Source organism: Dromiciops gliroides, chromosome 1 (genome assembly GCF_019393635.1).
Source record: "Dromiciops gliroides isolate mDroGli1 chromosome 1, mDroGli1.pri, whole genome shotgun sequence".
Classification (NCBI taxonomy): Eukaryota; Metazoa; Chordata; class Mammalia; order Microbiotheria; family Microbiotheriidae; genus Dromiciops; species Dromiciops gliroides.
In genome coordinates, this window is record NC_057861.1 from 237,336,963 (window position 1) to 237,362,385 (window position 25,423).

Here is a 25,423-nt window from a genome sequence, read left to right on the forward strand (position 1 = left end):
AACTTTAGAGTTGATGATTTAACATTTAGTTAAATTTTTAGTTAACTTATTTAATCCTTTAGAGTAAGCATAAGTCATTAAAGTTTTATGGAGTGTTTAAGAGTATAATAAAGTAAGCTTATAAAAGCTATAAAATGATTCTGCCAAGGTCTTTAAAAGGTTATGTGTAGTTTTGCTAAATGTCTAAATATTTATTCTGAAATTTGTTACCCACTCTTTAAAAGGCTTCCTATTCTTGTGATAATATTTTGCAAGGACTTCAGCATTAGACAGAAAATCAAAGATCTTTGTCTTAGCTCTGCCATTGCTATCTTTGTGACTTTGGACATGTCACTTAACTTCTTGGGTTATAATTAACTTAAAAAGAGGAGGAGGAGATGAATAAAGTGACCTCTAAAGGTCAGCTCTAAAATTCTATGTTTTTTTATTGAAATCTTTGACTGAAAGGCAAGTCACTAAACTAATCAGAATCTTCCGTATAATGAGGATAATCATAACTATAGTGTCTTTGCTGTTTGAGGATCACATCAAATAACATTTTGAAAGTCTATAGAAGATCAGCTGTTGTAGCTCTCTGATCACCATTGGTATTTCCATCAAAGAACTCCCAAGTATTTTACTAAATCTTAAAAAATGGAAAATGAAAATACAGTACCAATAAACTATTTAAAGTTTGAACCTTCAAGGGTCTATGATCTCATTGAAGATAGTGTGACAGGTAAAACTAAATGTGTGCGCCTCGCAGCCTCGTGGTTTCCTGTAAAGAGAGAACAAGTGTCTCTGAAAGAATAGGAAAACCCTAACTACCTCCAGGAGGGACCAGAGCTTAACCTCCTTCCAGGTTCCAACCACCCACTGACAAAACCAACTGCCTTACACACTGCTTCAAGCTGATTGGTTGAGAGTGGTCTCATGTTCACTCAGCAGGGGGCCCCTGGTAATATTCTCACAATAGGATACTCCCTGCAATAGTGCAGATAACAATCCATCTATGCCATGGGTAGATGGTTTTTTGCAATTTGTTGTGGTTGGAAAGTATTAATTACTAATGGCCCAATTTCAATTGATAAGCCTTTCTGAATTTAGCTAGACTGTCTCTTCAGTGACAGAGATGGAGAATGTTATGATGCCTGTCCCTGAAGTCTTTCCAACTTGGTAGGTATGCCTTCACTTTCATGCCAGTATTTATTTTAGTAAACCATTTAGCCTGAATGAACAATAGTTTCTTAATATATTTGTATACACATATATATGTATATACACACCAAATGCATTTTTATTGATCACTGGTACAGAAACAAGGAGTTCCACAGGTTTACTTCACATTAACACATGGTATTTTCCTATTCTTTTAAACCACACTATTCCTTTTGATGGAAGATATTTTGGAAAATCAGTGGAATTCTATTAAAAACACAAAATACTCACTTTTTTCAGAGTCAGTTAACCAGACAACAGAATAATGTTTAATACCCAGAATTATAACATTTAGTGAAGTTTTTGTTGAATGTCTCCAAGGCTTCTTTGTCTGTTAGTTTACTTCTAGCTTTAGCTTTTATTCACTCAGATGAAGTCTGTTACTCTTTTTTTGTTTTGTTTTGTTGTTTTTTGCGAGGGGCAATGGGGGTTAAATGACTTGCCCAGGGTCACACAGCTAGTTAAGTGTCAAGTGCCTGAGGCCGGATTTGAACTCAGGTTGTCCTGAATCCAGGGCCAGTGCTTTATCCCTAGCTGCCCCCAAGTCTATTACTCTTATTGCATTAATCCCAAATTATCAACTGTTGCAAAAATTCTGATGCTGAAGATTTAATGAAAATACCAAGTTTATTAGAAAAATGGTTCAAATTGTTCATCTCTCAGCAAAAGTTTAACAGTATCTTGGTTGGAGATTAGTAAAGAGATACTGTAACTTTATACTTATTTTGGAATTTTAAATGTAAGTATTAACATAAAGAATACCACAAATATTTTATGTAGCTAAAAGGAAGAAATGGTTTGCTTGAGAGATAAGAACATGCATGTCCTTTTTGGCAGGTTAAGGCCTATGTTATGTTGTATTTAACTTGCCTATATGTAATTTTAGTTTGGTACCATATTGAGATGAAGACTCTGTATGGCGTGGGCATTTTTTTTCTACACCATTTTAAAAGAACATAAGTCCACACTGATCTGAAAGACAGAGACTTTATTATTTTCTTACCTCAAGTACCTTGTATTAAAATGATTGCAAAACAAACATTTCCAATCTATTATATTTTGGCCTTGTTTGTAGCCTGGTCCCCAAAGCCATTGCCTAGGGGAGATGGACATTGCTGCAGCCAACATCAGCTGCTACCAACTGGCAAGCAAGCCATTTTAGCCAAAGCACTGTTTCACCAGAGAGAGGGAGAGACAGACAGACAGACAGAAAGCCACATGTAAGAAACAGATCCTTGGGGCAGGAGCAAATAAAAACAGCAGCTACCATTTATCCCCAGAATTCTAGCTGCCCAAGCAATGCTTTTTTAAAACATACATAAAGGGGGGCAGCTAGGTGGCGCAGTGGATGGAGCACCGGCCCCGGAGTCAGGAGTACCTGAGTTCAAATCCGGCCTCAGACACTTAACACTTACTAGCTGTGTGACCCTGGGCGAGTCACTTAACCCCAACTGCCTCACCAAAACAAAACAAAAAAACATACATAAAGACTTAGTTGACTCAAAGATAAATTAGGATACACCTCAGAAGCTTAAATAGGAAAAGCAATTTTAAAAACTTAAATATTTAAAAATTTTAGAAGCATTTTATTTTGGCAGCATTTTGTGGGATATGCTAGCTTCAAAACTGAAAATATACTTTTATTCCCTTTGGCTTCTAGACTCTTCTATCTTATTTATTACATTGTGTATTACTCCCTTCAAAAGGAAGGGACCCACACTATTTTTAGCATTGATTGACTGCTGGGTTCAGTCATGCATCAGCTTTCCCCCAGTAGTGCTGTTATCTTGAATTTAGCAATCATTTTATTCCTGTCTTATTTTTGATGTGTTGAAAAAACTGCTCTATGGTCAGTTTTCTTCTGATTGTTTGACTATTGGAATTAGATTTCTTTAGTATGGGAGAATTATGATAACCAACATTTACAAAGTACTTTAAGGCTTCCAAAGAACTTTACCTACTATCTCATTCAATCTTCAAAACAATCTTGTAGTTACTATTATAACTATTATTCCCCATTTTGCAGACTAGGATACAGATTCAGAGACGTTAGTTGAATTGCCTAAAGTCTCATGCCTACTTTCAAAAGCAGGATTTGCAGCCCAGATGAGATCCCTGTGTCTTACATTCTTTCTATTCTACCATGATCTTAGACCAGAAATTACATTATCTTTATTTGCAATATCCTCACTAAGATACCCACCGCACCCCTCCAAATTAAGCAAGCACAAGTAATTAATCAACAAGCATTTATCTGGTGCTTACTTTGTGCCAAGGATTTGTGCTATGCCCTTGGGATATAAAGAAAAAGCAAGAATAGTTCCTGCCATAAATTAGTTACCTCCTGAAATTAGTTTAAATTCAAATGAATTCTTGGCTTATCTAAGTAGGGGAGTGACATGGTCAAATCTGCATTTTAGGAAAACCTAATTAGCAGCTGTGGAGAGAATGGATTGGAGAGGGGATAAATTTAATCATGCCAGTTGTGGCTTCTTGGCACTTGAATTCTTTCTGGCTGATTTCTTTCTTTGTTTCCATCTGTCTGTCTTTCTGGTACTTTGACAGGTGGGCTCTGGATTTTGACTATGATATAGAAATTTTCTTTCAGGTGGTAATCAGTGGATTCTTTCATTTTTTCTATAGAGATATGGGCAGTTTTCTTTTGTGATGTCTAAAAAAAAAATAAGATGTTTAGGCTTATTTTTTGGTTATGGCTTTGAGATAGTCCAATGATTCTTAAATTCTCTGACCTTAATCTGCTTTCTTGGGCAGTTTTTGCTATAAGCTACCTCACATTTTCTTTCCTATTTTTTCAGTTATTTGAATTTGTTTTTAATATTTCATGAAATCTTGCGAAGTTATAAGCTTGTTTGATCCATTCTTATTTTCAGGAAATTATTTTCTTGGGTAAGGTTTTATACTACTTATTCCAAGATGCTGATTCTCTTTTCCCCAACCTTTTTGTGGTGGTGAAGAATGGGGAATGGCTGAACAAGTTGTGATATATAATTATAACAGAAAACTATTGTGCTATAAGAAATGTTGAGTAGGATGGTTTTAGAAAAACCTAAGAAACCTTCTATGAACTGATGAAAAGTAAAGTGAGCAGAACCAGGAAAATGTTGACTAGAGTAACAGCAATATTATAATAATGATCACCTGTGAAAGATTTAGCTACTCTGATTAAGGTAATCCAAGACAATTGCATAGGACCCATCATAAAAAATGCTATCTACCTCTAGAGAGAGAACTAATGAACAGATTGCAGATTGAAGCATACTTTTTTCACTTTATTTTTCATGTGCCTGTGTGTGTGTTCTTTTGCATCATGACTAATATAGAAATATGTTTTGCATAACTTCATATGTATAATTGACACAATACTGCTTGCCTTCTCAAGGAGTGGGGGAAGGATAGGAGAGAGGGACAAAATTTGGAACTCAAAATTTTTTTTAAATGAACGCTAAATTTTTTTGAAAATGTGATTGGGAACTATTTAATGAAATAGAGGATGACAGCTCACTTTCTCACTTACCCCACAGATATCCAGTCCATTGCCAAATCACAGTATCACTTGTGTATATCCCCTTCTCTCTACTTACACAGCTCCTACCTTAGTTTAGACCCTTATCACCTTTTTGCATGGACTATTGCAGTAGGCTTCTAACTATTCTTCCTACTTTTAATCTTTCCCTTTCCAATCCATCTTCCATTCAGCTGCCTAAATGAATTTATATAAAAAATTGGTTTGCCTATGTCACTCTACCCCATCTACCTCCCCTTTTAGTAAATTTCTTTGGTTTTCTGTGTTTGGCATTTAAAACTTTTAATAACATGATCTCTTTCTATCTTTTCAGTCTTCTTTTATCTACTCCTCTCTATACACTTTACAATCCAGCTACACTAGCCATCTCTTCTCTCTGCCTTTGCATTAGCTGTTCCCTGATCTGGAATGCTATTTTTCATTTCCACCTCTTAGTTTCTGTTTAGTTTTTTTTTAAGATTTCAGCTTAAATCCCACCTCTCCAGGTATCTTTTCCCAATCTTTCTGAGCTGCCTTTCCTTTCATCTACTGTCATCTTGTATGTACCTAGTTATTTGCAAGTTATCTTCTCCTAGTAGAATGTTAGTTCTTTGAAGACAGGGACCCTTTTTTCACCTCTTGTATCTCCAGGACTTAGCGTAGTGCTTGGAACATAGTAAGCACTTTGGTAAATGCTTTTTGACTGGCCAAAAGACAAGAACCCAAATGACTCCTCCAAGTACAGGCCAGTTATGTGTTTATGTACTTTATATAAAGGATTCGCATCTTACATCACTCCCTCCTGCCCCCATCTATAAATGTACAGGAAAACAGTATGTTGGCTCAAGAACAAAAAGGATCCGCAAAAAAGTCCCAGAGTAAGAAAGAACAACTTATCAATTCAGTAATTATTGAACAAGCCACCTAAAAACAGTGTCTTTATGATTTTTATAGTGAATGTGTTGATGATTCAAAGCTCTTCACTCAACTCTTGCCTTCATGGCTTATTCATGTCAAAATATATGAAATAGGGTTTATAAGCTTTTCCCTCCCCCACATTTTGACAGTTATTCCAATATAATTTATCTCTTTTATATGCATTTAAAAATATTCTTAGAAGAGGTTCATAGCCTTCACTGGAGTTCTAAAGGGATCTGTGACATTAAAAAGAAATTAAGAATCTCTGTAATAGATTCAAGTTATAATGGAACTTTAGAGTGGTTAAAGTACACATAGAAAGCTGTTTTCTATTTGAAATAGGCCAATAATACAATGATGTTAAGAAAAATTAATATAAAGCCTAGTAGCTTTTAGGGAGGCAGTTTAAACCCATTCTGGTTTTGTTCAGTTGTTAAGCCTTGTCTACCCCCATGCACTATAGCACCCCAGTACTGTCCATAGGATTTTCTTGGCAAAGATACTGGAGTGGTTTACCATTTCCTTCTCCAGCTCATTTTGCAGATGAAGAAACTGAGGCAAACAGGGTTAAGTGACTTGCCCAGGGTTGTCGCATAGCTAGTAAGTGTGTGACATTAAATTTGAACTCAGATTTTCCTGACTTCAGAACCATCATTCTATCCACTGAGCCATCTGTTTGCCTCTGGTATTACCTTGCTTAAATCCATTCTCCTGTGTTCTAAATATACCTGAATGACATCCAGACTGATCACTTGGTGTACATATATGAAGTCATATTACATGACTGCAAAATACATTAAACAGATCCTTCATCTCATGGAATCTTTCTCCAGTGGTATAAAATTGTTATTTGGACTTGAAGTATAACATTTTTAATGTATGCCAAGAAAAAAAACCCTGAAGCCTTGTAGTTTGAATCACAAGATTAAATTGAACCAACTGATGAAGGTAATATTTACAAATACCTTAATCTCCTTGAGGCAAGACACATTAAGCATAAGTATGCTTAAGGAGAAAGTTGTTCCTATGTATGTCCTTAAACCAAAACTCAAAAGTAAAAACATTTAAAGCAATCAACACCTATGTAATAACAGTCTTAGTACACTTTTGGAACTTTAAAATGGAAAACTACATTTTGAAAGTATTCTAAAAAAACCAATAAAATATTAATGAGCATAGTCCTTTCACCCTACAGCTATTATAGAAAGATTAATATGTTATCATAAAAAGGAAGAGGATTAAATCAAGCAGCTGACATTAAGTTCCTGCTCTGTGCTAGGTGCAGGAGATTTAAAAACAACAGGAACTTAATTTCCAAAGGGAAAAGCAACATTTGCATAAATAACTATAAAGAATAAACATAAAATAAAAATAAAGTAGTTTAGGGAGCCTTAGTACTACTTGGGAGGATCAGAAGATATTTCATGTAGAGGTTAGTGTTTGAATTGAATTTTGACGTAGAGATAAAAGCCCATTTATGAAGATCAGAAAGTTCCAATTAGTACAAATAATGAATCCTTTCAAGTAGTTGCATTATTCAGATTTGCATTACATATTTCCATCAAACTGGAACCAATTATTTTACACAACTAATTTCAAATAATATAAATTTAAATACATGAATGCATGTGACCACTCCAGTGGATTCATTATTTGCAGTAATCTGGATTTAGCTGTACTATAAAGTGAGCAGGGGGGCTAGAAAAGTAATTAGGATCAGGTTGAGAAGAGCGTTAACAGCTAAATCAGATTTTTATATTTGATCATAGAGGCTACAGGAACCAGTGAGTTTTACACTGTAAGGGAGCGTGCAGTCAGATATGTATGAAGGATGGATTGGAATGGAAAAAGACAGGGTAGGAGACTTCTAAGTAGGGATGGCATTGTGAGAGATTCGAGGGCCTGAATTTGGTGTTGTCTGTATAAGTAGTGAAAAGGTCATGGAACTAAGACATGGAGGATTGATTATCAGAGCACATAAAAATATCTTTAGAACTTTTGAAAATACTTCTGAGCAGTTAATAAAGGCTAATAGGTACTTGCCTCTACATTTGTCCAATATAGCCAAAAATAGTTCTTTCCAGATGGAGCCTATGAAGTGGCTAAGATCTAAAAATGAAACCAAAAGTTTCTCTAAGGATAACATTTACATGAATGTCCACCCTTACAGCTAAACCTTATTTTCTGTGTTGTCTCCCTCAGAGTTGGAGCTGCTTAAAAGTATCCCCAGCACTTAGCATAGTTCTTGGCACAGGCTTATTCATTTATTCAGCAAAGAAGCATCAAGGAAATGACCAGTCATGATTTGTTTATATAGAAATTAGAAGAGTTTATCATGGTAGTTCAGTATGAGGCCACTGGAATTATGGAAGGTATGTTCTTTAGGAGCCCAGACTTAGTGAGCAATGCAGAATATGAGGACCAGAACCCAGGTGCTTTTCTGTGGCAAAGGCTTATACTTATTCTTCATAATAAAGATTTACTTGATAATAAAAGTTTGGGTTGGTGGGGGCAGGGCAATGGGGGTTAAGTGACTTGTCCAAGGTCACACAGCTAGTAAGTGTCAAGTGTCTGAGGCCGGATTTGAACTCAGGTCTTTCTGAATCCAGGGCCGGTGCTTTATCCCCTGCACCACCTAGCTGCCCCCAAGGTTTGGTTTTAAAGCAGCTGATACTTGGTGACATGATGGGTACCAAAAACATAAGGGTAAAGCTCTCTTTAAATTCTTAAAATTTAGTATTATATAGTCTAGTCTTTCTGTAATGCTGGGCTTGGAATTTGCCATGGAAACACTCTCCACTGGTAAAATAAAATGCTTTTCATCAAATAAAATCTCTTGGTAAAATCTGAAATAGATTAGGTTTATTAAACACAATTCACTCAAAATTCAAGATTCTAATGTAACATATATGGAAGATGTTCAAAGATCTTTTTTTGTTAGTGTTCTACACCTTGGTGTGGCAAACTACTTCCTCTGTAGAACTCAGCTAATCTGTAATTTAGAGCCTTGTAGAGTTGCTTGGGAAATTGTGAGATTAAGTGACTTGCCCATATTCACAACTGCTAGTATGAGTTAAGAGGCAGGCCCTTTAGTAACGGTGCCTTTCAAATGAATATGAAACTATTAAATACTTTCAATTTATCTGGTGTATTTCACTTTGTACTTAACTCACTTGTGAATACTTACAGCTTATGATGTGAAAAAAATCTTAAAGTTGAAATGGAAATTTTTTTACACAGGGAAATTTTATTTCTGTTCCATAGGTTAAGAGCAGGGTTATGTGACCGTTGTGCAGTGACTGAAGAACACATGAGGAAAAAACAACAGGAGTTTGAAAATATCCGGCAACAAAATCTTAAACTTATCACTGAACTTAGTGAGTTTTTCTTTGTTTAAAATTTTAATATCCATGTAAGATGATACAGTATGATACTTTTGGTAATTTGGTAATAATGTTATTTAACCATCGCCTACTTAATTACATTTATGAGAGTCTGCATATATAAATCAAGTGGGAGGAGGGAATCCTTTACATAGAAGTGTGTGTATGTGTGTGTGTGTGTGAGAGAGAGAGAGAGAGAGAGAGAGAGAGAGAGAGAGAGACACAGAGACAGAGACAGAGACAGAGAGACAGAGATTCAGATGTTGGTGAGGCAAGCTGTCCTTTCCTCTCCATTCCAAATACCTGAGAGTTGAATGCCCCAAAGCACTATCCTTTCTTGTACATTGTGATTGTTCCATAAAAACTGAATGAACTTTGTATGGAGAGTTACCTGATTACCTGGCTCTACCCCCAACATTATTAACTCTTTTCCTATGTGGGAGAAATCAATCTGGCCGGCAAAGCGGGGGGGATGTGTAGTCATTCAAATGTATTTTCCCATAGAGATAGTATTAAATGCAGCAGTTGAAATAACACTAATATTATATACTTCCCCTACGTTCACTTCAGTGTACAGTGGGTTAAAATTGGCCTTTATGGCCTAGCCTAGGAATTTAACCATCCTTTATATTATTATTTTATTGATAGGAAACTATAATCCAAGCTTCAAACCATTGGTTTACCAATAAACTTTTGAAATAGTCTATTCTTAAAGCCTGTATTATTGGCATTTACTGTAATATAACTTTTTCCATATTAGCAGCTTCATAACAAAACAGAGGTAAGTGTTGATAACTTAGTCTTGCTGAAGATAGCAGAGATTTGTAGCCCCAATATAGATCAGTGTTTCAGCATTGGGTTTTGGGTTGCTAAGTAAATTTAATGAGCCAGATTTCTAAAAAGTAGTTAGTTCTTTGGTGTATATACTATTTATTTACAATTATTATTTACATTCATAAATACAGAGATTATTTTCAAGAAATAACATTTACCTTGTTTCTATGTCACTTTTTATTTCAATTGTGTTTACTTTGTGTTACTTTCTGTGATCAGATTTAGTCTTGACAGTTTTCATCCTAGAACCTCAGAACTGGAGGACCTCAGAGGCACCTAAACAAACTTCCTTTACTTTAGCCCTCACAAGTGAAATTATGGCTCTAATTTAATCTACAATATATAATGCTAAGATTTATGCCCATAATGTATTCTAGCTGAGGAGGTAAGGCACTTGGAAATTAGATGGAATGAGTAACCAAATGGAATGGTTTCCACTTCCTTCTTATCCTCAGCATGAATAATGATGTACTCCTTTGCACATTAAGTACTTTTTCTTTTTGGTCCACAAGCATTACATAAAATCATCAGTTAATCAGTTACATAGCAGTCATGAAACTTTAGATGTAATTATCAGTGCCTAGTAACAAATTAATTTTACACAGTATAATTAATAAGCTTAACTGACATTGTCCTGGCTTAAGTGTTAGGAAAAGTCTATCATAAATCAGTAAGTCAGCAGTTATCTAGTAATGCATATTTTCCCATGAGTGCCAGTTTATTTTGTCAGATTTCAATTTCTTATATGTCTTCTTTTCCCAAAATATTTCAGTGAATGATAAGAATGCCTTACAAGAAGAAAACAAAAAACTTTCAGAACAACTACATCAGAAAATTGAGTAAGTAGTTGTGCTAAATTTCTTTTACAATATCTTTTTCATTTTGGAATAGATCTACATATTTGTATCTATATCTATCTTTCTATTTATCTTTTTATCTATACGCACACTGTGAATATGTATGCTTATTTGGGGTAGTACTTGTAGGGAGTTTATCCAGGATATAGTCATTTGACTTATTAAACTACTTAAAAGATTTTTTTTCTGATTACAGTTGTATATAATTTGTCTAATTTTGATTTCCCTAAATCAGACAATATATTTATATTATTCTAGTGGAGAGATTAAAAACAAGCCTTGTAATGCTTTACTGACTGAAGACATCTGGTTTATCATTCTTGAAACATTTAAGTGTTCCTTCTTTTAGAACCTAGTTTCCATAAAACATATAGTAATAATCATTAGTCTTGGGGTCCAAATCAGTTTTTCATGGTCTTAAAAGAGATTTCTTTTGTGAGTATGCATTCTTGCAGTAAAAGAAGTTACTCTTAATGCTTTCAGGTGATTCATGGAGACAGAATTTCTTAGTTATTAGATATGTTGGCAGTTTCTGTGCTCTAGGTCTCATGGCTTTTATTAAAGTCCCTACCAGTTTTCTCTTAGATCAGTAATAACAGTAGAATTTTGAATCTTCCCAATTTTATTGATTAAGCCATTTTATTTGCTATGTCATTATCTAACTGAAAATATTGAATGGAAATTAAAGATGGGGATACGTTAATGTCAAATGAAGGAGGTAGTAGGGGAGAGACAGGGTATTAGAGTGAGGGCTAAATTTGTTATGGAGGTGTGTGCTATTCAGTAATTTTCATTTGTATCTGACTCTTAGTGACTCCATTTGGGTTTTTCTTGGCAAAGATACTGGACTGGTTTGCCATTTCCTCCAGCTCATTTTACAGATGAGGAAACTGAGGCAAGCAGGGTTAAGTGACTTGCCCATGGTCTTATAACTATTAAGTATCTGCAGCCAGAATTGAACTCAGGAAGATGAATCTTCCTGACTTAAGGCCCCACATCTTATCCACTATGCCACTTAGCTGCTCTTCATCTTGGTGTGGATATTGCCATTAGCACTTTATGATTCCCTTTCCACAGATTTTTTGGAATTTGGTAGGGAGCATTATTTCCCATGTTTGTGACTATTTTACAACTTGTAGTTAGTGTTAAGTAATATAAGGGATAAATGGAACCAACGTGTAAAAAGTGTGATAATTGGTGTTGACGAAAAAAAACTAAAATTAAACTTATAAATGCCATAGATATCTGAGTGAATGCATTGAAAATGTCTGATGCTGTTTTCTCTGTAGAAATGTACATACAGTTTAGTTTGAAAGTGTATCCTTTCTCTTCACCCTCAATTCACAAGTGATTTTTTTTATCCTTTAAAAATTGATTGACTATAGAAAAGTAATAAAGACACTGGGAATTTGGATTTATGATCAATGTAAATTGAATAAGCTCAATGCAAGTATCTCTCTTTTAAACCTAGGATATCAGCAGTGTAGGAGATTAATCTAATCCCTCTCTTTCAGTTTTTGAGTCTCTTAATGAGCCTGCCTTTCTTTACCTTCTCTCAAAGCAATTTCCTTTTATTTGGCAAGTTAGAAAATGGCAAGTGCAGAGGCTTACAGCAGGATTTGTCTCAAATAAAATGAGAACTAAGTTTTTTGTAAACAGAGTAGTCATTTATCAAAGTTAGTTGTCTTTTCCCCTTCACTTTTTATTCACTTTGTGTCAGAAGGACAAAGAAGGACAAAGCTAGCAAGTTGTTTGTTTGGTTTAGAAATCTCTGGTTAGAGCTAGCTTTTTCCTTCTGAGAACCCTACCACTTCTAGACTGGCCTTGTCAGGGAATCAGTTTTTCCTCGTGACTCATTCATGATTCAGGTAGAATTTTATGACTAACAGGCAAGTAGCCTGTGATGTGATCAGTTAAAAGCTAGATCAGGTAGACTTCATGCTCCAGTAATCTATAAGCCTTTCTCATGTGATTTGTCTTATGAGGGGGTGGGGGGATATAAGTATACTAAAACAATATAATTATGCAGAAAAGATAAAAATTAGAGAGATTTAAAGATGTTTACATTTAAAATAATTCCCAGAAGGCTCAGAACTCAGAAAAACAGAATCCTTTGTAGAATTAAGGTGTGAATTCTTTACTAAAGGAAAGAAACCCTTTTTAGGCAGCTTTAGTATATCTCTTATATACTTTAATATAGTTTTAAAAACTTAGACTTCTTAGAGTAGTGAAATGAGATTTAAACACAGTCATATGAAACTATGTTAGTAGTATATGAAGAAATGAGAATTCTCAGTGTTCTTTTTAGAAAAATATTAACCTTCATCTGAGCTAAAATAGAGATTAGTTATGTTATTATTAAACCTGAATAAGCAAAGCGAGTCTTAGTTCTTTAGAAATTAAGGTTAGATCCACTTGTGAGCCTAGCTATCTCCTTTCAGTTCTATGGACTCAGGCTTCAATCTGAACCCTGGTCTACCATCATTCAATTGCTTGTCATTAGTCATCTATGTATGTTTAATTGGATCAGCATAAATCCTGTTACCAGAAAATCTAAGAGGGTGAGATGAGCCCTAGGAATTTTTTCTTCATTTAGGACACTGTATCATCTACTAGATTATAAACTTTATAAGGGAAGGGGCTAAATCTTAATTATCTTTGTTCATTTATTAAGCACTTACTATAGACAAGGCTCTGTGGTAAGGCTACAAGGTTCAATCTATTACCTCATGCCTAGAATAGACTTCCTTCCTCTTCAGTGTAGCTTTCCTAACTAATCTCTAAATGAAAGTGATATCTTTCTTTTTAAATATCTTAAAGTATTTTTCTTGGTCCTCTCCTTTGCACTTGTTTTAAAGAACTTGAGGAAGAGACACTAGGAAAATATGACATGTATGCAAATAAGTAAATAAAAGATATTTAGAAAATAAAAGCATAGAGATGGGGCATGGGGAGGGAATGATAGACCATGAACAGTTAAAAGAATCAGGAATGGTGTCATAGACGATAGCATGTGAATTAAAACTTGAAGGAAACTAGGAGATCCGAGATGCAGAGGTAAGGAAAGAGTGTTGCTAGTATGGGGAACAGCCCAGGGCGTAGAGATGTGATAATAATCTTTAGCATGTGTATCACTTTAAGTGCATAGCACTTTCTATATACTATCTTCTCATTTGATCCTCAAAACAACCCTGTGAGGGAGGTGCTATTATTCTCCCCCCCCCTTTTTCAGATAAGGAAACTGAGGCTGAAATTAAGTGATTTGCCCAGGGTCATACAGCTAGAATTTGAACTCAAATCTTCCTGAATCCAGGTCTGACACTTTATCCATTGTGCCACCTGGCTGCTTCTAATATATCTGTCATTTATATAATATTTAAGATTTGTACACGTGTTATCTCTTTTGATCCTCACAGCAGCCCTGTGAGGGAGGTGCTGTTATTATTCCCCATTTATTGGATGAGGAAACTGAGGCAGATTTGCCCAGGATCACACAGCTAGTAAGTGTCTAAGGTGTCATTTTTACTCTGGTCCTCCTTACTCCCAAGTATAGCACTCTTCTCTGCTGTTTGAGGGAAAATAATGGACGTAGTAGATCAGATAATATGTACATAGGGACAGAGGCAGGTCATGACAAGATTAAAACAGTCATGAAGAATAGTTCAGGTTGACTAGGAAGTAGATTACATGAAGAGGAGTAATATGAGATATGGTTAGAAAGATAAAGATAGATGAGCTAGACTGAGGAAGGGTTCAAGTGCTAGAATTAGAATTTTCTGCTGTTCAGTAGGCATTTGGGGGTCTCTTGAAGATTTATGAGTAATGGGAATGATGGGTCCAGGGAAGATTACTGAGGTACAGGGTAAGGAATGAATTAGGGAAAGGATAGATTGAAGAGAGGAAGACAAATCAGGATTCTGTTACAATATGCTCTATGTGAAAAGGTGAGGGCCTGAAATGGTTGTTTGACAAATGATTGGAGGAAGAAGGTATGAAGAAGAATGAGAGGGAAAAAGTAAGAAATGATTGGCTGGCTCATAGTGTTAACAACAGAAATTGAGGTGTGAAAGCAGGTAAGTGGGGTAGGTTAAGCAGGGAGAAGGCATTATTAGATATTTTGAAATAGGTTTCTTTATGTTGACTGCATGCCTTGACAATCACTGTCCCTGACTCCATTAGGAAGAAACAGCATAAAGCAGCTGAGCCTGAGGAGGAAATTATCCCAGATTCACCTATATTGACTTTCTCATTTCCTGGACTTAACCGACTACGAAGAAAGAAGGAGAACCTACATGTTCGCTATATAGAGCAAACACATACTGATATGGAGCACCCCCTATGTACAAATGGTAAGGATCTATAGAGAATTTTGTGGAATTGAGACACTTAAGTCATAAATCATGTAGAATATTTTATGTTGGAACAATAGAATGTCTTCATTATTCATTTAACCTATGTTGTAGCTCACTGATGTCAGATTCAAATAGAAGTGGATCCCTATAGGCCACATATTGACTTAGAAAACCACACATTAACATTATCTATGTTGTATTTTTATTTAAAGGTTTCCCAATTACATTTTGTTGTTGTTGTTTTTTTTTTTTTAGTGAGGCAATTGGGGTTAAGTGACTTGCCCAGGGTCACACAGCTAGTAAGTGTTAAGTGTCTGAGGCCGGATTTGAACTCAGGTACTCCTGAATCCAGGGCCGGTGCTTTATCCACTGCGCCACCTAGCTGCCCTCCCAATTACATTTTAATGTGGTTTGAGCAGCACCTGGAGTTTTCTGGTCTACAAGTTTGATACTTCTACTGAAGCTGAAATTGTTAGTTTTTTAGATTTGAAGTCAGATATGTTAAGTCTAGGATTTTCCTCATAGTTCTACTTGTGACCTTGGAAAATGATCTTAAAATGTATTATATATAACACTCTCCACAAAAGTGCTATTCTGATACTGCTTCCTGATATGGAACTAAAATGGGAGCTCTTGAAGGCTGTGCCAGTGTAACCAGCTTTCCTACTTACTAGAAGGTTCTACTAAACTGACGAAACTTCAGCTAGATTCCCAGTGACATCCCAGGAGGCTGGTGCTTGAGAACCCAGGAAGATGATTTATATCTAGAAAGAACCTTAGAAATCATCTAGACCAGTTTCCTCATTTTACAGATCAGGAAACGGAGGCATTGAGACATAAAAGGACTTAGAATAGCTGACATTTTTATGATACATTAAGGTTTATACAATTTCTTTGTGTGGATTATCTTATTTAAGTCTTACAACAACCCAGGGAACTAGGTACTACAAGCATCTCCACTTATAGATAAGGAAATTAAGGCTTGGTTGAAGTGACTTGTTTGCTCATAGTCTCATAGCTGGTACGTTTTGGCAGCAAGATTTAAAGAAAGGTCTAACACCCCAAGTTTGACTCTTGCCACTACATCAAAACTACCCCTCTAATGTACTGATTTAAAGTCATAAAGTTAGTACATAGAAAAGCTGTGAGCTTTGGTTTCAAACCTACTGTTATTTAAAAAGCTCATTATCAGAAGGTTGGTCATCACATGATTAATTTTTTAACTTAGATGATCCAGGGGGGAAAATACATATTGATTTTCAGTCCAGAGTGACCCATTTAGGTCTATTAGTGATGGTGGTTAAATGGTGGAAAAGAGGACAGAGAATACTAAGAATAATACTGTGTGTAGACTGTCTAATAATACTGGGGTTTTTTTTGTTTTGTTTTGCTTTTGGTGAGGCAATTGGGGTTAAGTGACTTGCCCAGGGTCACACAGGTAATCAAGTGTCTGAGGCCAGATTTGAACTCAGGTCCTCCTGACTCCAGGACCAGTGCTGGGTCCACTGCACCACCTAGCTGCCCCGACTGTCTATAATAATACTAATCTAACTGTTGGAACTCTTAGTGTCTTCTTTATCAAATAACCAGTGAGTTGATACCATAGTTGATACTAATCCACAACTCTGGCTTCCTCTAAGTGTCACTCTAAATTCCACCTTCTGCAAAGGACTTTTCTTAGTCCCAAATCAATACTAGTCCCTTCCCTTTGAGATGATCTTCCATCTATTCTTTATATGTCTTATATGTACATAGTTGTATGCCTGTTGTCTGTCTCTTTCATCAGAAGGTGGGGCAAGTGCTGCAGTTTTGCCTTTCTTTATAGTCCCAGTGCTTAGTACAGTGCTTGGCACATAGTAAGTGCTAAATACATACTTGTTATTGATATCCATTTACAAATTCTTCATATAAATGAAAAAAGACCTAAGAAGTTACAGTTATTTGGAAGGGCGACTTGTAGGTTCTCCAAGTGGCAAATCAGGAAACTGGCAGAGTTCATTTAATCATGTGGCCAAAGGCAACAAAAATTGTTTTTTCATTGGTCATCTTGTTGTTTGATTGGTTAGGTAGCTAGGTAGTGTAGTAGAGAGACCACTAGACCTGGAGTCAGGAAGATTTGAGTTCAAATCCAGCCACAGACACTTCTTAGCTGTGTGACCCTGGAAAATTCACTTCATCTCTGCCTCAGTTCTTGGGAGGAGCTTTTCTGGAATGTCAATTTCAGTAGGCTTTCTTCAGTGACTATGCAGAAAGGAGGAAACATGGATTAATTAATAAAGTGCCTCCTCCATGTGCAGATAGCTTTACAGAGATCTCATTTGATTCCCAGAAGAATCCTGTGAAGTTGGTGCTATAATTATCACCCCTATTTTATGGTTGAAAAAACTGAGACAAATGGTGACTTGCCTAGGGTCACATAGCTAATATCTGAAGCTGTACTTGAACTCAGATCTTCTTGATCCCAGGCCCAGTGTTCTATGCACTGTGTGACCTAGCTTTTTCAAGTGAAGTTATATAACTTTGAGTCCTGGGACACCACAATCTCTGAAGAATCAAAACTATGTGTGACCCAAACATCAATGGGGCAGTCCATGGTAGGCATAAGTAGACCAACTCATTCCCAGTGATGACTTCATTGTGAAAGGTAGAATAGAAAATACATTGTTTGACGATATAGGAGGCATTTGAATCATCTATTGAGAATGAGAGGTAATAAATGGAAAGTCCAGATGCTGTATTGTTACCACCAGAGTATGAAATGATCCACAAGAAGATCATCAGTACATTGGATTAATCTTCTCTAAATGATTTGTGTAAAAACAATTTAAGGGACTAAGTTCTGTAGTTTAAGAAGGAAGGAAATGATCCACACTAGTAAAATTAACAGATTCATTCATTTAGTTGTGCTGTATTTGGATGTGCATATTTAATCTGCTAAATGTGCATTTGTACACACTGGACATTTCATAATGTGATTGGTTCATTTATGCGTGTGTATGAGCTCCACATCTTATTAAAACTGCATTACTGTTCATATCATAGCAAGTGATACTAAAATCTCACCCTTCATTATCTGCTTTAGATATTGTTCATATGATTTTCAATACCTGGCTCTTTACCCTCTCTAGTATGCTCCATGGGGTTGTCTCTGCTCTTCAGCATATGCTATAGGAAGCTGCTTTGTGGTGTAGTTAAAAGAGCAATGGATTTGGAATAAAACAACTTGGTTTCAAACTCCAGTTCTGCAACAGCTATTTGACATTGGGCAAGCCAACCTCTCTGAGCTTCCACTTCTCTTTTCTTTGAGTTCTTGTCAGCATCAAAGAAGATTACAGATAGGAAAAGTGCTTTGCAAACTCTAAAGGAGGATGTGAGTGTGAATTTTACTATTAGGCTGAAACCCAGGATAACCAGGAAGATCTTTTGGGTAAAATATATAGTAATGCATTTCAGAGTTATATATAATTTATTTTTTATTCACATCATGACTTAGTCTCCACTTGTGCAAATAAACAAATTTAATTGTAGTTGTCTTTAAAGAATTATGAATCAGGGTATCAAGAACACACATTGGATAATAGTCCATTTCAATAGGCTTTTCTTCAGTAACTATGCAGAAAAGAACATGAATCTTTCGTTGCTGGAATTTTTTCCACAGTATGCACTTATGTCACCATCTAGTGGAAGACAGACAAATCACTATCCTACACTATTACAAGGCATTGTGATTTCACCTGTATAGGTGTGCCTTTTACACAAACAGATCAGTCCCATAACCCCTTAATAAATCATTTAAGGAGTTACTTTGGCCAAAAATATCATCAGCTGAATTTTTACAGGACCAGGTATCATTTTAAAGATGCTTTCTAATTATAACTAAAGTTCCCCCAATCCCTTGAGAAATTACTTCAGGTCTTCCTATTTCCTAGACTATGTATTCTAGTAAATGAAGTAGGATTGATTTAGGTCCCCTTCCAGATAGCAATGTGTAAAATATTATCACAATAAATACTTTTGATAAGACAAAAAAATGGAAAGATTCAAGACAAAGCTAGTCATACAGATGAAATACTCATCTCAGTCTCAGGTAATTTGAATTCAAGCAATGATTTGTGCTTTTGCTGTGCTACCTCACAGTTTTTGTTATTATCACTTATGAAATTAAGATAATGAATTTTTACAGGCTTATTAAAATTTCTGTAATGAAACCACATTTTTAATGCTTTTGATTTCTTTCTCATGTTTTCTTTAATCTTTTATAAAAAACAGTTTTGTATATGTTTTGTTTTTCCAGAATTAGCAAAAGGTCTAAAGTCTTCAACTCAGCTGCAGCAAAACCACTATGAAACTGAAATTCTTGTAGCAGACACTTGTGATCAAGCATTATCACCTATGACCAGTAAGAATAACATTGGATTATTTAATAATACAGTTTGTTGGGGTTTTGTTTTTCAGTCCCAGGCAGTATGATTCAAGGAGGATCAGGTTCTTCATTCACCTGGCCTGTTCCCTGGTCCTGTTCTGTAGATGACCCCTGACCAACTTGCTAATCAACCAGCTTTGTATTTTGTGGTTGTCAGCTCCAGAGCGCCTGTTCCCCTCCCCCACCTGGGCCACTGCTACTCAAGCCTACCTCTTGGTTCCCAGCAGGGGTGAAAAACCCAAGTTCTGCCTCAGCATCAGCAAAGACCCCTATAATCTCCCCCCTGCCAAGGGCTCAGCCCTCTCACCAGACTGTGAGCTTAGTTCCAGACTACACTGGCACTTCAGCTGATTCAGAGGCTCTGGGGGCCTCCTCTGGTGAGGCCTTCCTGGGACTGGATCTGTGTCAGGGTGACTGTGGGGTGGGGCTCCACTCCTGTCTCAACACAGCAGCTCCCTCCTTCTGACCTTCCCAGCCATTCTTGGTTAGAAGATGATTTCAGCACATTCTTCTGTGGGTTTTGCTGCTCCAGGCATTTCCCATCTTGCCCATGATCCATATATAGTAAGTGGCTGAGGTCAGATTTGAACTTGGCTCCTCTGATTCCAAATCCCTTTGTGTTGTTTTTTTTGTTTGTTTTTAAAGAAACTTCGTTAAATTAGGAGAAGGCATGTCTATTTCACATATTGTCTAACTATATAGGAAATATTCAATTAAGTGAAATGTTTAGAAAAGGGGGTGTTTTATACTTTTCTGATGAATTGAAATTTGACCTTTTAAGCACTATAACCCTTTCTTTTCTAGCTGTTGTTAAAATATGCCAGCATATGTTTATACGTTCTCCTGCTCAGTTTACTTAGCCAACTTTTTAAAATAACAAAAACAATCTTCAGACCAACTGATTTCTAAATCATTTCAAATTAATGAGTCTTGACTCTCTCTAGTGTTCTTTAAAGTGGGTACCTACTCCTTGGCAGGAGGTAGGGGAGGAAGAATATGGAACCATGGCCTGATTTGAAGGGTCAACCTGGTAGAAGATGGAAAGACAAATCATTACCCCATCCTTGCTGTGATAGCCTACTATGAAGCTTATCTTCAGTTTGACCATGCCCACCCTATCCCTGCATACTTCCTCTTCCTTCTTCTATGCAACCATCTAAAGTCTCTCCTTGATCAGGTTATTGGCTCCATGGAGAAATTATAACCTAAACTAATTAGGTACCTCTTAAGGTATCACTGGGAAATTTGGATCTATCCTCTACCCTTCAAATCACCTCATGGCCGAGGCAGGAATCCCTTAGAGGGCAGTCTCTGCTCTTTGGGACGATAACCAGTAAGACCCTTTCCTCCTCTTCATTTTGAGAGCAGGACAGAGTAAGTCACCCAGGATGAGCAGATAGATTTACATTTTTTCCTCCCAAACCTACAGGTCTTCCAAACCTCTATTGTTGTTAAGGACTTTTGAATAATGACTTATAAAATATGCCAGTATGTAGTGTAAGGCAGCTAAATTATTTGGATATCCTTTACACTGTATTCTAGATACATTCCACAATAGCTGATCATAAAAAGATTTCCGTTTGTTCTCTATTCCCTTGACCTCATTATCATCATGGATTTGCTCCAGAAGGTTGAAAGCCTTTCTTGAGCAAGAGGTTAATATAATATACTAAGAGCAGTTTTTTTGTTTGTTTGTTTTTTGGCAGGGAAATGAGGTTTAAGTGACTTGCCCAGGTTCACACAGCAAGTACATGTCAAGTGTCTTAAGCCAGATTTGAACTCGGGTCCTCCTGAATTGAGGGCCAGTGCTTTATCCACTGCGCCACCTAGCTGCCCCCTGGAGGAGTTTTTAAAATATGCATGATTTTACCAGTGCAGCACTGGGACTGTCCATCTGTTATCCTTTGCCCTCTTGATACTCACCTCCTTCTCAGATCACCACTGCTTTGTGCAAGTCACCATTGATAATATGCTGCAGTTTGCCTATATCCAACATTCATTTCTTCATTGCCCTGTGGGTTAGCCTCAGTTTTGATTCTTTGGAAATTACTAGGAAAATATTTGTGTATTTTTAAACTTTTTATTTCAGGAAACAACTTGAATGCTTGAAAGTTCTGACAATTCCTCAGCTTGCTTTCTTCCTTCTCTTCTGTTCTATATGTAATTCATTGCCCACCTATAGCATCTAAAATCTACTTAAAGATTCATTCAGCGAGCTGCCTATCCAATAAAATTTCACATTCTGGGCAATAAATATTTTTCTTCAATTGAATTAAATGGTCATATTGATATGAATTGAAATTGCTCAATTAGCAGTGGAAGGAAGTAGATTAATTTTAGTTAACACTTCTAGTTGCAAAAGGAAGAAAGAATGTATTATTTTGAAGAATTTAAGGGCTTTACTTAAAAGACTTTAAGTTATAATTGATAGCAATCGTATTTGATGAATAAGATAAGCTTATCTAGTATAAGCTATATAGTCTCATTTTAGGATAAATTTACATTAGGTATCAACTCTCCCCCCTCCCCACTACTTTAAAAAAATAAACTATATGCCCTTTTATCAATACCCATCTTGTGAATATTAATCCGAATCTTAACCTCTCTACTAGAATGTGCTCTGTTTTTATAAAACCATAACTATATATTCACTTGTATATGCTTTTTTAAAACTTAGATATCCAAGATGCCAACAGTTATCCCATTGAGAAATCATCTTTTAACTTAGCTGCAGTTGTTGCTGAAACACTTGGACTTGGTGTTCAAGAAGAATCTGTAAGTAATATATCTGTCTTGATAAGTATGATGACTAAATTGAGCTTAAAGAAAAATATTTTTCCAAGTCCTAAGATTTTCATATCTAGGCCAGTAATTTGTCAAAGGACTCAACCATCATCCAGGCTTAAGCAAGAGTGGACCAAAACCTTTGGTTTTGATGAGGTAATATGAAGTGATGAGAACCTACACCACAATGAAATGCCAGGAGAAAAAGAAGGAAAGTGAAATCTTTACTAATATAAAATTGATGGGACTTGACAGCCAATTGAATATCAGGGTGATTGACATGTCCAAGGATGCAAAAAGAGGTCAAGAAGGGTGATGATTGAGAAAAGACCATTGAATTTGGGACATTTATCTCTTGATCATTGGTTACTTTTTAGAGCACAGTTTCAGTTGAATTATGAGGTTAGAAACCAGACTGCAGAGAGTGAAGAAGCGAATGAGAGGAAGGTAAGTGGAGGCACTTTTTGTAGATGGCTTCCTCAAGGAGTTCAGTCACAAAACGGAGATAAGATAAAGGATGATAGTGAAGGTTAAAGGATGATAGCAGGGATGGATGGATCAAGTGAGGATATTTTTGAAAATAGGGGAAACACAAGCATTTTTTGTAGACAGAGAAATAGGCAGTAGACAGGGAGAGATTGGAGATTAGTGAGAGAGTAGGAATGAGAGGGGGGGCAATCTACTGAAGAAGATGGAATGGAATGGGATCACTTGGGCATGTAGAGCCTTGATAATGAGATGGGCCACCTCTTCATGTGATGGAGTCATTCACAGGGGTGATGGAGGAGATAATATCAGAAGGCATTGAGATTATGTAACATAGATTTTTAGTGGATCCAGTCAGCTTAATTTCATGATTTTCTCCACTTTTGTTCAGTAGCATGTGAGTAGGAGTTGAAGGCAGCTGATGGTGAGAATAATCCAAGGCTATAGATTGGCAGTGCAAGATATTAAATAGGATGAAGGGGCACAGGATCCATCAGAAAGAAGAGGACAGATTATAGTTGAACTATTTCACCAGTGGGTTAAGATGTACAAGGATAGGGTAGCCAAGGCAGGGGTCATCAGTGGCCTAGGAAAGGACTAAAGGGTAGAGGGATTTGGAGGTGACAGTGAAGTCAAAAAACAGGAGTTGGAGCAAGAAAGATTTATAGACAGATTAACAACAGATAAAGAAATTTCATAGTTCTTCTTGAACATGGAAGTAGAAAACTAGTAGATGACAGCAGGTATGACCATCTTTGTGTGTAGCTGTAATGGAGTAGAGGAGTAGGTCACAGAAAAGAAGTTGAGGAATTGGGAGTTTAGCGTGTTTTGAGAAAAGTATCAATATGTTCATTAAAGACTTTTTATATGAGAAACAGAAATTGAGGAGAGAGATTGAACATATTGAGGATGGAAGGAGAGTATCCTAGACAACAGCAGTCAAAATTTTGACTGAGTGATTAATCTGGATTGCATAAACTTCAAAGAAGGAGGGATTACTGAGTTGTGGAGGGAGAGTCTGGAAGACTCTGTGCTGAAAGAGTAGCCAGAGAAGCTGTGTCATCAGGACAGAGCCAGGTCTCCATGAGTACAAGAAGATAAGTGAATGAGAAAGAAAAGGTGTCAGAGGAAAGTTCATTTGTTTCCTATGAAGCAGGCATTTCAGAGAGCACGGTGGAAGAAGTGAGCAGTTTTAGAGTAGGATGTTGGGGAGAAGGTGGTTTTGTTTTTATGTGGCTATAATAAGCATAGGGGAGTGGACAGCGAAGGATGAAGAATAGGGTTTGAACAGTGGAATTTAGGAGTTCAGAATCACTGGAATGGGGAGGTTGGATAGGTATGTTATTAACTTAAGGAATGAAGTTCAGGTAGGTTATCACTGTTCATAGGAGTTGTAGGAGGCCAGAGAGAATGCCTAGAATGCAAAGAATGGTTTTTCTGTGAGGCAGGTGAAGGCAGGACAACCCCTATGTAGCTTAGTGGGTCTTTTCAATATTCTTCAGAATGAGAATAACTTAGTCCTTCATTGCTTTGAGCTGCTATAGACAGCAATGTCCACTACAACTTCTCTGGTCCCAGTAAGCGCTACTACTCATCTTACCAGATCCAAACCTTCAAGATTTGACCAAACCATTCTTTTGGTCACTGGGTGGGTGGGGTTTGAGAGAAGGAGGTAGAATTTGCCTTAACTTCATTTCTTTTTTCAAGTAGGTTTCTCCCTCTGCCCTGTCCCAATATTGTTTTCCATGGGAGTACAAAAATTTTGGTTCTTCATACTGAGTGAAGAATTTTCTTTCAGGATTATTGTAGGATGATATTATATTATTTTATATAATAGACTAGTGTCCCTGGACAGTTGTATGCAGATTAAATTTTTTCAAAACAGAGTGACATTTTCCTATTGAAATATTTTTTCATTATACTTTAAATTAATCCTAAATTTAGCTTTAAGTTTATTTTCACTCCACAAATATAATTAGCTCTATCTTACTTAGCTTTTAATCTTAAAGTGGTAGTTGTACCTAACCTAAATTTTATTAAGGGAGTTGATATTTAAATTTGGATTTTTGTATATTGTCTTATATTAAAATATATCTATAGAATTGTTGTCAACTTTGAGTTTCTTTTTTTGGATTGTTATTTTCTTTCATTATACATAACATGTTATATATGAGATAAATATACATATGTATCACATATGCATTTTACTATTGAAGGACTCTCAAAGTACTCTGAATCCTCTCAGTGAAGAACTGCACCATCAACAGGAAGCAGAGCCAAAGAAACAATCCTTTCAGGAATCTACAAAAAATAATGAAGATGGTTTGAGGTAATTTTGGGGGGATTTTGAAAATGATCCAGAAATAAAATGTCTTTAAAACAAGTTACAGAATCATTGATTTAGAGCTAAAATGGTTCTTATTGATCATCTGGTGGGACCCCTTCATTTCATAGATATGAGATGGTCAGCGCAGCAGTGGTTTGTAGATTTTGTTAAAACATGTTTTTATGGTGGGGGGCACTAGGTGGCGCAGTGGATAAAGCACTAGCCCTGGATTCAGGAGGACCTAAATTCAAATCCAGCTTCAGACACTCGACACTTACTAGCTGTGTGACCCTGGCCAAGTCACCTAGCCCTCATTGCCCTGCCAAAAAAAAACAAAAAA

The 25,423-nt window shown here is 36.4% G+C and overlaps 1 protein-coding gene across 2 annotated transcripts in view; it reads left to right on the forward strand.

Annotated features, from left to right (window-relative positions):
* RBBP8 (RB binding protein 8, endonuclease) overlaps positions 1-25,423 on the forward strand; it is an 80,414-nt gene that overhangs the window by 30,864 nt on the left and 24,127 nt on the right. For both annotated transcript variants that reach the window (XM_043978949.1, XM_043978950.1), the window contains exons 5-10: positions 8,903-9,015; positions 10,628-10,694; positions 14,892-15,061; positions 19,359-19,463; positions 22,165-22,262; positions 24,974-25,086. In XM_043978949.1, the coding sequence (XP_043834884.1) occupies positions 8,903-9,015; positions 10,628-10,694; positions 14,892-15,061; positions 19,359-19,463; positions 22,165-22,262; positions 24,974-25,086 (666 nt within the window). The remainder of the gene's footprint in view (positions 1-8,902; positions 9,016-10,627; positions 10,695-14,891; positions 15,062-19,358; positions 19,464-22,164; positions 22,263-24,973; positions 25,087-25,423) is intronic.